The sequence below is a fragment of the Canis lupus genome, chromosome 29 (assembly GCF_003254725.2).
Source record: "Canis lupus dingo isolate Sandy chromosome 29, ASM325472v2, whole genome shotgun sequence".
Classification (NCBI taxonomy): Eukaryota; Metazoa; Chordata; class Mammalia; order Carnivora; family Canidae; genus Canis; species Canis lupus.
Genome location: NC_064271.1, coordinates 38,930,862 through 38,944,936, shown reverse-complemented (window position 1 = coordinate 38,944,936; position 14,075 = coordinate 38,930,862). Strand labels below are relative to the sequence as shown.

The 14,075-nt window shown below is 38.1% G+C and overlaps 1 protein-coding gene across 11 annotated transcripts in view; it reads right to left on the bottom strand.

The window, feature by feature from the left end:
• TMEM67 (transmembrane protein 67) overlaps positions 1-14,075 on the bottom strand; it is a 75,026-nt gene that overhangs the window by 30,414 nt on the left and 30,537 nt on the right. For 10 of the 11 annotated variants that reach the window (XR_007407062.1, XR_007407061.1, XR_007407064.1 and 7 more), the window contains exons 15-21: positions 8,407-8,463; positions 7,252-7,350; positions 5,971-6,069; positions 5,621-5,707; positions 4,832-4,931; positions 4,603-4,742; positions 2,700-2,840 (exon numbers count right to left, since the gene is read on the bottom strand). Coding sequence is in view for 5 of the 11 variants with exons in the window: in XM_049103862.1 (XP_048959819.1) it covers positions 2,700-2,840; positions 4,603-4,742; positions 4,832-4,931; positions 5,621-5,707; positions 5,971-6,069; positions 7,252-7,350; positions 8,407-8,463 (723 nt within the window). In the remaining 6 variants the exon portion in view is untranslated. The remainder of the gene's footprint in view (positions 1-2,699; positions 2,841-4,602; positions 4,743-4,831; positions 4,932-5,620; positions 5,708-5,970; positions 6,070-7,251; positions 7,351-8,406; positions 8,464-14,075) is intronic. The other variant, XM_049103863.1, reaches the window with a different exon arrangement.

Genomic DNA, 14,075 nt, shown 5'->3' with positions numbered 1-14,075 from the left:
CACTTTTTTAAAAGATTTTATTTATTTTTTTATTAGAGAGAGAGAGGGAGCAAGTGCATGCATGTGTAGGGAGGGGGCAGGACAAAGGGGGAGGAGGAGGGACAGTGGACTGCAAGCTGAGCACAGAGCCTAATGCCAGGCTCTACCCCAGGACCAAGATCACCACCTGAGCTGAAACTAAGAGTCACTATGACACTTAACCAACTGAGCCACCCAGGTGCTACAACAAGACTTTTTATGGACAAATTCATGGAGCTATAACACATTTTTTCTTAAAGATACTTGAGGAACAAACCCTGGGAACCCTAGAATATTACCGTGGAGAGAAATATAACCAGAATGATAGCAGAGTGAGAGAATGAGGTGAGACGGTGGTGCCTGAGATGACTAGTTTCTGCCCCAACAATCCTCTCCCCTTTCTCCTTAGTGACAGACCCCTCCTTGGAGGGGGCGCACACTGTTGCCCAATTAGAAGGTACCAGCGTGGCGAGGTGTGGCCATGTGCCTAAGTACTGGGCAAGGAGATGCTCAACAGCACTTCTGAGAAGGCTCTTAAAGAGAGTGTGCCCTGTTCTCCCCAACTCTCTCCTTCAACTCCACCAGCCATTATGGACCACCAGGTGACCTGAGAGATGGATGTCCTGGGTGGCAGCCACAGAGCCACCCTGCACTGCACATCTCCACTCTTTTTTCTCATGGGAGAGATAAGGGTCATTTTAACTTCAGCCACTGCTATTTTGTTGTTGTTGTTGTTGTTGTTGCTGTACTCAACCAAATATGAAAAGCAACAGATGGTATTCTTCTAAATTCTCTACATCCAAATGAATCCAATCTACTCAGAAAAATGTGTACTGGTATATCTTTAAAATGAATTATTTTCTCACTATTATATTGAAGATAAACATCAAACCCTATACTCTCTTGATCCTATCTCATTTCAAATTCTAATTTGTTTGGTTTTCTTTTCTGATTGTTAAGCTATCCCTCACTGGATCTGTCTCTGTAGTTTCAAGTTGAAACAAGTCTCACCAATTTAAAATAAATGTAAATTTTAAAAGTCTATCCTCAGGTTACAGAATGCCACCTGGAACCAATTCTATAGGAATTTCTGGATTTTAATCCCAAACCATGTTTAAAAATAGGCTGTTTTAGGCAGGTATTTGTCTGGTTAGAGGTAGCTCAATCCGATCTTTTTTTTTAAGATTTTATTTATTTATTCATGAGAGACACAGAGAGAGAGAGAGAGAGAGAGAGAGAGAGGCAGAGACACAGGCAGAGGGAGAAGCAGGCTCCATGCAGGGAGCCCGACGTGGGACTCGATCCCAGGTCTCCAGGATCAGGCCCTGGGCTGAAGGCAGTGCTAAACCACTGAGCCACCCCGGCTGCCCCTCAATCTGATCTTTCTACAGGTCCCATGTTCATTTGCTGACTTAAAACATAAAGGAATTTTTAATCCAACAAAAAGACTCTTTCCATTCATGGGAATGTCTGGAAGTAAGATAAAGAAGTATAGATATAAGAGTTAAGTGCTTTAGCTGATGCTTCTGTTCTTCCTTTCTTCTTTTTTTAAATGTCTAAGACAATAAAGGAAATGATCATAGAAAAGATGGGGTGCTGGATGGCTCAGTCAGTTATGGATCTGACTCTTGATTTTGGCTCAGGTCATGATCTCAGGGTTCAGAGAATGAGCTCCATGCAGGGTCCTGCATCAGGCTCCCATGCTGGGGAGTTCCAGGGCGTGGAACCTGCTTGGGATTCTCTCCCCCCTCACTCTCTGTCCCTCCCCTCTGCCCAACTGGTACACGCAAACACTCTTCCTCTCTCAAATAAACAAATAAATCTTAAAAAAAAAAAAAAAAAGGAAATGATCCTCTGTTTAGAATCACAGGACTTGGGATCCCTGGGTGGCGCAGCGGTTTGGCGCCTGCCTTTGGCCCAGGGCGCGATCCTGGAGATCCGGGATCGAATCCCACGTCAGGCTCCCGGTGCATGGAGCCTGCTTCTCCCTCTGCCTGTGTCTCTGCCTCTCTCTCTCTCTCACTGTGTGCCTATCATGAATAAATAAAAAAAAAAAAAAAAAAAAAAAAAAATCACAGGACTTGAAGCTGAGGTTTACTTTTATTTTCAGTTTTCTCAATAAGTATTTCAATAAAACTCTCACAAGGGCTACTGGTTATGATATATAAATGTAGACAATAAATTGTATTTTAGAAAAGGGGCGGGGGGGAAATATTAAGGGTAGCTCAGCCATCCCTACAGCTTGTTTAAACTAAGCCATCCTCTGACTAGAAAAATGTAGGCTCTGAAAGATCCTTCAGAGCCCACTATTGATAAGAATGTGAATTCTGACATCAGATTGCCTGGGTTCATATTCCAGTTCTCCCAATCTCTAATTACATGACTTTAGCAAACTATTTAGCCTTTCTGTGCACCAGTATCCTCATCTATAAAATGAGGATACTAATAGACTCTATCCTCGAGGGCTTCTATAAAAATTAAGTTGTACAATGCAATTAATTAACACAGTGCCTGGATAATAACACCAGGTAAGAATTAGCTATTAGCTATTATTGTTGTTCTCACCATCACCTTCCTTCTGTTGTAGAAACCAGGGTGTGGTCAATATTTAAAGATAATTAGTATGCAATAGTTATAAATACAGAAGGGCAATGTTGCCAAAAAGTATAATCTGTTGTTACCTGTATAATTCCAATGACTAGCCAAAGAGCAGTAGATACCGCATATCTCAAAATACGACTGTAAGGAGCTATGTAGCTAGGTGGGCTTCTGGAAAGACTAGAAGATGAGTCCATTAATGCTAAGTTCTTGAATCCCACGACCTGGAGTAAAAAGGAAAAATTTAAACAGATATGGATGAAGAAAATAGCTTTACTCTGAAAATGATATGTTCCTATTTCTAACCTTAAAAACTAAAATATTTACAAAAGATTATACAAACAGTAGAAAACCTAGGTAAAAATAATTATTCAGTATTTTTTAATTACAAAGCAAAATTTAGTTCATTTGGAATTCTCTTCAATATGACTAAGGGCCAAATATAATTGTATTATTATATACACTGACAAAAGCAAAAAATTCATCAAAAGAATAAAACTTTCTTCAATAAACTACCAATGAACAAAAAGTATTTCACGTACTTTTAACATATGCCAGGTACTATGTAAAATACTTTATACTTTTAAACAGTATTTTCCAAAATGTCTTTTGAGGAAGGGAACTTCTTTGAAAAAAGGAAGCCATGGTTAAGTAAATGTGGTCTGTACAATATACTCATGTCCATGCCTTCCACTCTCTTAGAATAAAGGCTCTGGGAAGTTTTACAGTAAGAAAGCGACATGATTTTATTGAATCCGCGGTTTTCTAAATGTGCTTAACTAAAAAAATCTTTTTCACATATTTTAAAGCTCTTTATAAAACACTTAACAGACAATACTATAAATGAATTTTTGAAAAATCGTTCAAATGCCTTGGTGGCATATATATTCTTCTCTTGGCTTTAAAAAAAAGGAAAGAAAGGGAAAGGAGGGAAAAAGGAAGAAAGGAAGGAAAAACGAAGGCAGACAGAAGAGTTAATGATTCATATCTAACTTTATATAAGCAGCAAATTCCCGAGAAAAGTTATTACCTATATAAACATTTTTCATAGCTTAGTCTCATACTCAGTACAGAATACTTCTTTTCAGTAATACCAGCCAGATCTGTGAAATAACTGTAAAGGTATCATAACATGTACCCATTCTCTGTGCATAGTACAGCTGAGCCCCAGCTCTTGGCACTGAGTAAGGTCCGCAGTATAGGATCCATAGGGCGTTCAGTGAGAATGTGCTGAAAACTTTCACCTTTAATACTAGTTCTAATGCAGATTCTAATTCTAGTAAGAACGTAAATTAGAGAGGAAGTTTTTTTCAAAATATAGATAGCTAGGCTCACCTCAGAGCTACTCAATCAAACACAATCTCTAGTGGTGAAGCTTTTCACAAAAGCTTCCCTAGGGATTTATTTGGATACAAACCAGTAGTTTACAAGCCATTCCTTATCTAGTATAGTCAAACTGAAAGAGACAGAGTAGAATGGTAACTGCCAGGAGAAGAAATGGGCAATTACTGTTTAATGGGTACAAAGTTTTAGTTGTGTAAGATGAAGAGTTTGGGTGCTTGGATGGCTCAGTTAGTGTCTGCCTTCAACTCAGGTCATGATCCAAAGGTCCTAGGATCAAATCCTACACTGGGCTCCCTGCTCAGTGAGGAGTCTGCTTCTCCTTCTGCCCTTCCCCCCTGCTCATGATAATAGATAGATGATAGATAGATAGAAAGAAAAGAAAAGAGCTAGTCTAGGGGTTGATGGCACAACAATGTGAATGTACCTAATAGGATTGAACTTCATACTTAAAAATGATTAAGATGATAAATTTCATATCGTGTATTTTAACACAATTTTTAAAAGCCACTCTTCATAATGGCTTGATAACTTCAGAAAACTCTTTAGAAAACTCTTCCACTAAGGTGAAAATGTATCTGGAATTATACAAAATTAGTATTTATGAGGTATACAAAAGTCACATAAAATTACAAAAGTTTATACCTCCAAAAAAAAGAGGACAGTAAGTATTTGAAAGAGTGGATTAATTTTTCTCACAGTCTGAATTTCATTCCATTCATTTGCTACAAAGTATGTTCTCCATATGCTCACAGGAACTGTGGCACTCCGAACACCACCCTCACCTGGTCAGAGAGATAAAATAAGTAAAAGGGTTTCATCTTTGTTCTGAAAAAGTAGCGAAAGAATTTTGGTACAATGGTTATTCAGTTACCTTCAACAGCTTTAAGAACCTTTCCTTTAGGTCGCTCCCAATCAATAAAGAATATATCTATGGTAATCTGGGACATAAGCTTATGCAAAAATTGCAGAGCCTGAAAATGACAAACAAAACACTTTAAAAGTATCCACACTAAGCCTGTTTATGAAAACAATACTGATTTTTGGGGGCGCCTGGATGGCTCAGTTGGTTAAGTGTCTGCCTTTAGCTCAGGTCATGATCTCAGGGTCCCGGGATCTGGCCTTGTGTAGGGCTCCCTGCTCAGTGGGGAGTCTGCTTCTCCTCCCATGCCCACCCTTCACCACCGTTTGTGCGCTCTCTCTAATAAATAAAATCTTAAAAAAAAATATTTTTTAAGAAGCAAATATACTGTTATCACAAGAATATACAATTTTCACAAATGACAAATGAAGTTATAATATCATTAGGGATCACTAAACGCTCCTTAAATAACATGGAATCGCCAAATTCACAAAATTTTCATACACATTAATTTGTCTTCCCTTCTTTAAAATAGGGGAAAAGAAAGTCATATAATGAAATATCACTTTATTAAATTAGCTATAACTTATATTAATCTAAAACTACTTATCATGGCTTCTTAGAACAATTATTTAGGCTGGATTTTCAGAATGAACCACCTAGTATAGATAAAAGTAGATACCCTTGGTAAAATAAAATAATTCATGCTTTCTTTTAAAATCAGCTAAATTTTACACCGAAGATTTTGAAAGCATTTTAAAGACTTATAAGTTTATCAGGAACCTGTCCTTTAAAACTTACCTTCAGAGCAAAAGCACATCCCACATAAGTAACAAGACGTTCTTCTTGAGACGGGACTGGCAGCAAAACAGAGATAGATTTCTGTGCCTGTGATAAAAATTACCCTGGTAATGGTAAATATGACCATTCAAGGTTTTTAATACGCACACTTTACAAACCAAAAAAAAAAAAAAGCATAGAAAAGGAAAGTGGTGATACTTAATAAACAGCACATTCAAGGAATGGTGGTGTAGCATGTACCGCCGTACTCTGGATCAGAAATACACCCAAATAAAAGTAGTTCCTTCATAATGACAGCTTACCATCTATTCAAGTATCAACATTTAGGTTAAATTCAGAAACTCACTTACTTTGAAGAAAATAAGCCAATAAAGACCTGTTCCCACAGTGATGATAAAGAAAACATTGGCCAGATCACCAGCATAGTACACCAAGAATTTCATAACTGTCTGCAATTTAAAAAGAGAATTATAGCTGTTATCGACTCGGTCTATTTATACTATCACTTTCAGTAACATATTCTGTACCCAGTTTCTCAAGCTTGAGGCCTTGTTTCACATGTCCATGGATCACTCAGTTATAAAGCCCAACGGTGGCCACCTCCTGGATTCCTTTGGATCTGTGCCTTTCAGTCCATTCCCAAAAGCACTTGTCTTACAAAACCCTTCTCATCTTTCACCATCTAAGAAAGTTATATTGCTTCTTAATTCTTTCACAGTTTGGAGCCCCCACCCCAATCAATCCTTTATACTACCACCAGACTTAGTTTTCTAAAATGTAAATTGGACTGTAAATGTAAATTGCACATTCTAAAAATGTACAGAGACTCTCCACTAGAAAATAAATTCCAGCCCAAAAGGTCCTTCACAACCTAAACCAAAATGGACTTTTTAGCCTCATCTGCCAGTTTCAACCACTTACTCCATGATTAACTTGCATTGCAATTATTCTGTAGAATGAAATGGACATTGGTTATTGTTTCATCAAATATTCTTTTCTTCTTCTGTGTGGCAAATTCTCTTGAACTCTGAGAGTAGAGACCAGAACGGTCTTTGCCCCCGAGTCAGGCTCCATGCTCAGCAGGGAGTCTGCTTGAAGACTCTCCCTCTCTGTTCCTCTCACTGTATGCTCTCTCTCCTCTCAAATAAATAAATAAATCAGATGGGTCATATTTGGAGGAGATATTTCAACATCAAAAACCAAAAGGGGATTCATATTTAGAAAACACAAAAAGCTACTTTAAGTAACAAAAGAAACTGGAAACCTAACAGAAAAATTTGCAAGGGATATAAACAGGCAGTTCACAGAATAGGAAGCCCAAATGATTAATGAGGTATATGAAAAGCAGATAAATCAAAATGAAACTAAAAATGACATGCTATTTATAGTGCCACATTGGCAAGAAATGGAAAGGCTAGAAAAATAGCAAATGCTGATGAGGATGTGTGGAAACCAGAAAAATGGTTTCCCACTGCTGGTGGGTGTGCAGACTGGGATATAGCAACATGGGAGGGAAATGAGGTGTGCATATACCTCTGCTAATTATAAACCCCAGAGAAGCTGTATCTTAAAAGAAGGATACAAAGTAGTCAAAAGATGAAAATATACTTTAAAAACTCCTGAGACCATACCTGTAAATCAATCATGGGACTCCCAATGCGCCTCTTCCACCCTGCTGTCTTCAGAAGAGATGATAAAACAGCCAGTCCACCCAAAACACCCAAAGCAATCTAAAAAAAAGAACATTTTGGGATATATGCAATTTTCCTCATCAATGTTCAAATATGCAAATAGAGCATAAAGAAGTGCTCAAGAAAAGAAATTGTGGCAGGCATGGTGAGAGGGCATAGGGGCCAAATTGAAGGAACTCTCAACAGTTAAATCTAGGAAAATTGGAGCAAGATAGATATATAGTAATGAATTATAATCACTAGAATAAAATAAATATCCAGGAGTCCATACTGAGTTAAAGAAATAATTGAATAAATAAATCCATGTGGGCAAAGGGACAACTTCTCCTTATAGTAGAATTCCATTTAACAAATATAGATGAAGGAAATAGAAAAATCATTATCAGGCAGATGATACAGTAATACTTTTTATAGATGAGAATCATCACTGGATACTAAAATTAGAGAACAAAAGGATTAATGAGAAGCAGAGTATTTGCATCCTCTCAAGTATTTCTCCACAAGATACTTAATTACAAATGGAAAAACACAGTGGAGAACTCCACAGACACTACCTTAGGCATATGACCCAAGTTAACATCATTAATAATAAGACATCCTGACACCATGTACCCTCTGATATGATGTACTGAGAAGAGCACAACATCGTATCTGTGGTATCTATGTTAAAACTACATGAACTTGATTTAATCAAGGGAAAATATCAGATAAACCCAACTGAAGGCCAAAATACCTGACCAGTACTCTTCAAAAGTGGATGGGGTTACGAAAGACAAAGATTGAGGAACTGTCACAGATTTAAGGGAGATTAAGGAGACATGACCACTGGAAGCAATATGCAACCCTGGGCTGGGTCCTAAAATGGATAGTGAAAAAACTTGTGAAATTCAGAGTATGTAGACCAGCTAATAGGATTACATCAGTATTAATTTCCTTATTGGGATGATTGCACTCTGCTTATGTAAGATGTTAACATTAGAGGAGACTGGCTGAAGGATATATGGCAAAACTATTTTGACAACTCCCCTGTATATCTAAACGTTTTTAAATTAAGAAATATACCATAGATATTTTAACAAGTTAAAATAAACTTACATCTGTCTGGACTTGTGCTTCTCCTTGATTCATTTCATATTTGACTGAGAAAGAAATCTGTCATTTAAAAGACAGTAAATTAACCATACTGAAATTATATAACACAAACCTACTTTTACTATAAAGATGTATTTGTATATAAATGCCATTATTTTTAATCTATCAATATTATTAGAGTTGACCCTTATTTATACATAAATGGAAATACTTTGAGGAATTATTCATGATGCTTTGAATATCCCTTTTGAACACATATTAAAGAAAGAGGGGTTCATTAGGAACTCGGTTAGGTTCATTAATATCAATCAAGCCAAACTAATGGTATTTCATTTTCTGATAGGTTTGTATAACTGAGGAATGTGACTAATCTTGTATTTAGCAACTGGCTCAACAACTGCACTCTAAGAAGGCAGATTAGATTATTCAACGGGCTGATCAAAAATCTTAGGGATACCACTATATTAAGAGACAAGAAGGGAAAGAACAACCAGTAAAGGGCAGAGAAACAGGACTGTGAGAGGAAGGAGAGGCGAGATAACTGAAGTCTTGCCAAGATCACAGAACAGAGATTCAAAAGTCTTGAAATACAATGTCAAATGTTGTATGAATGTCAAGTTGAAATAAAACCACCGCATGTGGAATTCATTGTTGACCTTTAAGAAAGAGGTTTATAAAGAAGCAAAATGGCTGGAGCCAGGCTGCAAATAATGAAAAGATAAATGGTTGGGAAATCAAGGAAAGATACAGGATAGCAAGGTGAAATGCTGGCGGAATTAAGGGAAGTTTTATTGTTTGGTTGTTTTCCTTTGTTTTTAACATGGGAAGAAGTGACAGTTGTGAAAAACAGAGAAAAGGACCCAGCAGAGGGGCTGGCTGAATAAGGGATTAGGGCTGAAACAGGATATTGGAGAAAGTACTGCAAACAAGCACAGTAGAAGATTAATTTAAGAAAGGAGGAAGGGCCCTTTGTTCTTAAAAACCGGAACAGGAGACAGGAAGGATAATGAAACAGAGATTCTGAAGCATTAAAGGGGGAATCTGAGGAAACTCAACTGAGGGGAAATCTGAGGGATGGTCCTGATCTGCTCAGAAAAGATGAGGGGAAGTTATTTGCTATTGATAAGAGCACAGAGATGTAGCTGAATGATTAACTAATGGAAATTTTTTGCAAAAGCTCTCATGAAAAATTAAGCAATGATGAAAGAACTGTACATTCTACACTTAGAACGAACCTGGGGTGGATGTCATCAGTATTGTTTCATGATTCTCCCAATTCTTTTTCTATTATTTTCCACTTTATCAAGACCATCTTTGGAATACTTTAAACAACAAAAATAGTTAAAAGTTTTTAACTGGAAGTATTTTATCTTAAAATAAAGGTACTCCTGGTTACCCAAGAAATTTTAAACCAGGCAGCCTTTTGCTATTCAGCGTGTTTCCGGATTTTCCTCTCCTCCTATTATGGTGCATACAAGCTCAGGCAATGGAAATGAATTTTAACACCCAATTAGGTCATACAAATGAAGATGTGAAATCTTTCAGAGGAAAGTTAATGCTATGTGCCTACCTTCTGCTTAATGAAAGCCTGAAACCAGTAGCAGCTGAGTATAAGCACAATAGAGAAGCCAAAAGTACTGGCTGTAAGAACTAGAACATGAAAATTCAGAAAAGCAAAATAGTGGAAATTAAAAGCTATTAGTGAAGTTTGTAGGTAGGGAATGTTTAAACATCTCTCGCATTTCCAGAGAGGGAATCTGAGGAAAAAGTATAGGAGGATTACCTCTGGTGTCAATGTCTAGCCCTCTGTCACACACCCCTCCTGAGAGCAGGGAGGCTTTCACTGACCCAAGAGGTTGGGAGGAGGAACTGAGCGTGCGTGCTCCGCCTGTTCCAGGCTCGCTACCTTTGGCATAGGCCATCTTCAGGGTGTACGAGGTCTCTCCTTCATACAGGCCGTCCCATGCAACAGAGGCCTTTAGTTCTGTATTAACTTTGAGTTGAGGAAGTAGTCGGAAGACTACGTGGCTGCAGGACCAAACTGTATCCTCTACTTCACTTCAGTACTACTAGTTACCAACTACAGACAATATGAAACTCTTTCTACCTGCTGAAGTGTATTTCCATCCAGGGAGCAAGCCTGGTGAGAAGAGAACACATGTGCCTGCTGAACATTTGAGTTTCTGGTTTCATTCACCAAGGAAGCAAAATCTTAGTGCAAGCAAGTTGGCCAAAGAGGACAGGGGCAGATGCTGCACATCTCTGCATACCCCAAGATCCCAAACAGGGATGCCCAAAAACTGCTAGTGATGGTGTCTAGAGAAAAACTTAATTCTTGCTTTTTCACCTGAAGGATCCACAAGAACTCACCTTTCTCATTATTAGTAAAAAGTAATTAAGACCTGGAGGGAGTCCAAGATGATGGAGGAGTAGGAGACCTTAGTTTTGTCTGACAGGTCCCAGGAATTCAGCTAGATAGCTATTAAATCATTCTGAACACCTGCAGACTCAACTGAAGATCTAAGAAAAGAACAGCTGCAACTCTACAAATAGAAAAGCAACCACTTTCTAAAAGGTAGGAGGTACGGAGAGGTGAATCCGAGGCGATATATGGGAAGAGAAACAGCGGGCTGGCAGCCGGTTACTGGAAAGTGATATAGCATCCAGACGCAAAATCAGATCTTTTAAAAGTCAGCTCCAGAGAGGAACGGCCCTGCCTGCAAGATGCTCAGGCAGTGAAGTAGGAGCGGAATCCTAAGCAGAGCAGTGTGATCTCAGGATCCTGGAAGTCACAGGAAGCCCGGCCTGCCTGGGTGCGGCAGTGTCCCCAGGCATGGGGCAGGGAAGCCAGCTGCAACCAGTGAGCCCAGGAGGGGCCTTGCAGCTCGGGTTGCCATGAACAGAGAACGGAGGCACAGTCCACACCACTGCTCTCTAAGCAGGGGCTCAGCAAACCGCAGAACCATCAAGCCCCCGGCTCCCCTGGGAGAGCGAGGGGAGAGCGAGCTGCAGGAGTCTGCAGGGCTCTGAGACTCAAAAGGGGGTTGCATCCCTGAGGCAGAAATGCTCGCTCACAGGCTGGGCGAGCACACGGTGCAGCCAGAGGCCCCAGACACAGGCGTGGTTGACTGCTTTTCCCTGCGGGTGCACTGAGGAGGGTGGCCCGAGCTCTTGGCTCCAGGACTGGAGACTGGGAGGCCACCACTTTCAGATCACTGAGAACTGCAAAATGCCAGCGCTGACCGGGTAATAGAGCCTATAGAATTCATGGAGTTCTTTTTTCTCATGATACTTGAGTCTTTTAATTTTAATTTTTTTCTCTTTCCTTTTCAACCAATTTCTTATTTTATCAATGCTGTTTAAAAATCTGTTTTAATTTTCATTTTTACAGTTATATTCTATCCTTTCATTGTACTTAATTTTTTTTATATATGTAAGTTTTTCTTTCTTTACAATTTTGGGATGGAGTTTCTTCTAACAAATCATACATAATACACCCAGAATCTAGTGTATGGCTGTTTTCTTTACCTGTATGATCATATTCAGGTTTTTTTTCTTTCTTCTTTTTTTTTCTGTTTTGTTAAAGTCTTTTTAAATTTTCATCTTTACATTCTATCCTTTTAATGTATTTAATTTTATTTTTGTATATATATGTTTTTCTTCCTTTACAATTTTGAGATGTAGCTTCTTCTAATAAACTGATCAAAATACACTCAGGATATAGTGTATTGCTCTGTTCTGTTCACCTGTTTACATTCCTTCCTTTTTTTCCTTCTAATATTCATTTTTATAACTACATTCTAACCTTTCATTGTATTTAATTTTTTTCATATATGTTCTTTCATTACAATTTTGGGATCTAATATTCTAGCAGATGGAATAAAATACACACAGGATTTAGCCTATTGCTCTATTCTATTCACCTGTCTGATTATATTCTCTCTCTTTTTTTTTTCAGTTTTGGGTCTCTTCTGATTTGTTTAGCGTATATTTCTCTAGGGTCGTTGTTACCGTTTTAGTAGTTTGTTCTCTCGTTCATCTATTCTTCTCTGGGCAGAATAACAAAATGGAAAAATTCACCTCAAAAAAGAGAACAAGAGGCAGTACTGACTGCCAGGGACCTAATCAGTATTGACACAAGTGAGAAGTCAGAACTAGAGTTCAAAATACTGATTATAAAGATAATAGCTGGGTTTAAAAAAGCATAGAAGACATTAGAGCATCCCCTTCTGGAGAAATTAAAGAACTAAATCTAATCAAGTTGAAATAAAAGAGGCTATTAATGATATGCAATAAAAAAATGAAGGCTCTAACTGCTAGGATAAATGAAGCTAAAAAGAGAATTAGTAATATGGAAGACCAAATGATGGAGAATAAAGAAGCTGAGAAAAAGAAAGATAAACAACTACTGAAACACGAGGGGAGAACTCAAGAGATAAGTGATACCATAAAATGAAACAATATTAGAATAAATGGGATCATAGAAAAAGAGGAAAAAGAGGGCGAGGCAGAGGTGTATTGGAACAAATTATAGGGGAGAACTTCCCTACTTTGGGGAAGGAAACAGGTATCCAAGTCCAGAAGGCACAGAGAACCCACATCAAAATCAATAAAAATAGGCCAACACCCTGACATATAATGAAACTAGCAAATCTCAGAGACAAAGAAAAAGTCCTGAAAGCAGCTCAGGACAAGAGGCCCATAACTTACAAGACTAGAAACATTAAACTGGCAACAGACCTATCCACAGACACCTGGCATGCCAGAAAAGACTGGCATGATATATTCAGGGTGCTAAATGGGAAAAATACATAGACAAGAACACTTTACCTAGGTAGGATGTCATTCAAAATAGAAGGAGAAATATAAAGCTTCCAGGATAAACAGAAACTAAAAGAACTTGTGGTCACCAAACCAGCCCTACGAGAAATAATAAAAGGGATCCTTTAAGTGAAAAGAGAGCCCAAAAGTAACATAGACCAGAAAGGAACAGAGATCGTATACAGAAACCATGACTTTACAGGTAATACAACAGCACTAAATCCATATCTTTCAATAGTTACTCTGAATGTAAATGGGTTAAATGCCCCAATCAGGAGACACAGGGTAAAAAAGCAAGACCCATTGATACTGTCTGCAAAAGATTCATTTTAGGCCCAAACATACCTCCTTCCAGATTTATGTATTTTTTTAAACTGTTTTTTTTTTTTTTTTAAGATTTTATTTATTTATTCGAGAGAGAGAGAGAGAGAGAGAGAGAGAGAGAGGCAGAGACTTAGGCAGAGGGAGAAGCAGGCTCCATGCAGGGAACATGACATGGGACTTGATCACACCCTGGGCCAAAGGCGGCGCTAAACCACTGAGCCACAGTGGTTGCCCACCTCCAAATTTAAAGTGAGAGGTTGAAAAACCATTTATCATGCTAATGGACATTAAAAAAAAAAAAAAAAGCTGTGGTGGGAATCTTTATAACAGACTAATTAGATTTTAAGCCAAAGACCCATAATAAGAGATGAGGAAGGACACTATATCATAATTAAAGGGTCTCTTCAACAAGAAACTCTTAACAATTGTAAATATTTATGCCCCTAACATGGGAGCAGTCAATTATATAAGACAATAACAAAAATAAAGAAACACATCAATAACACAATAATAGTAGGGGACTTTAA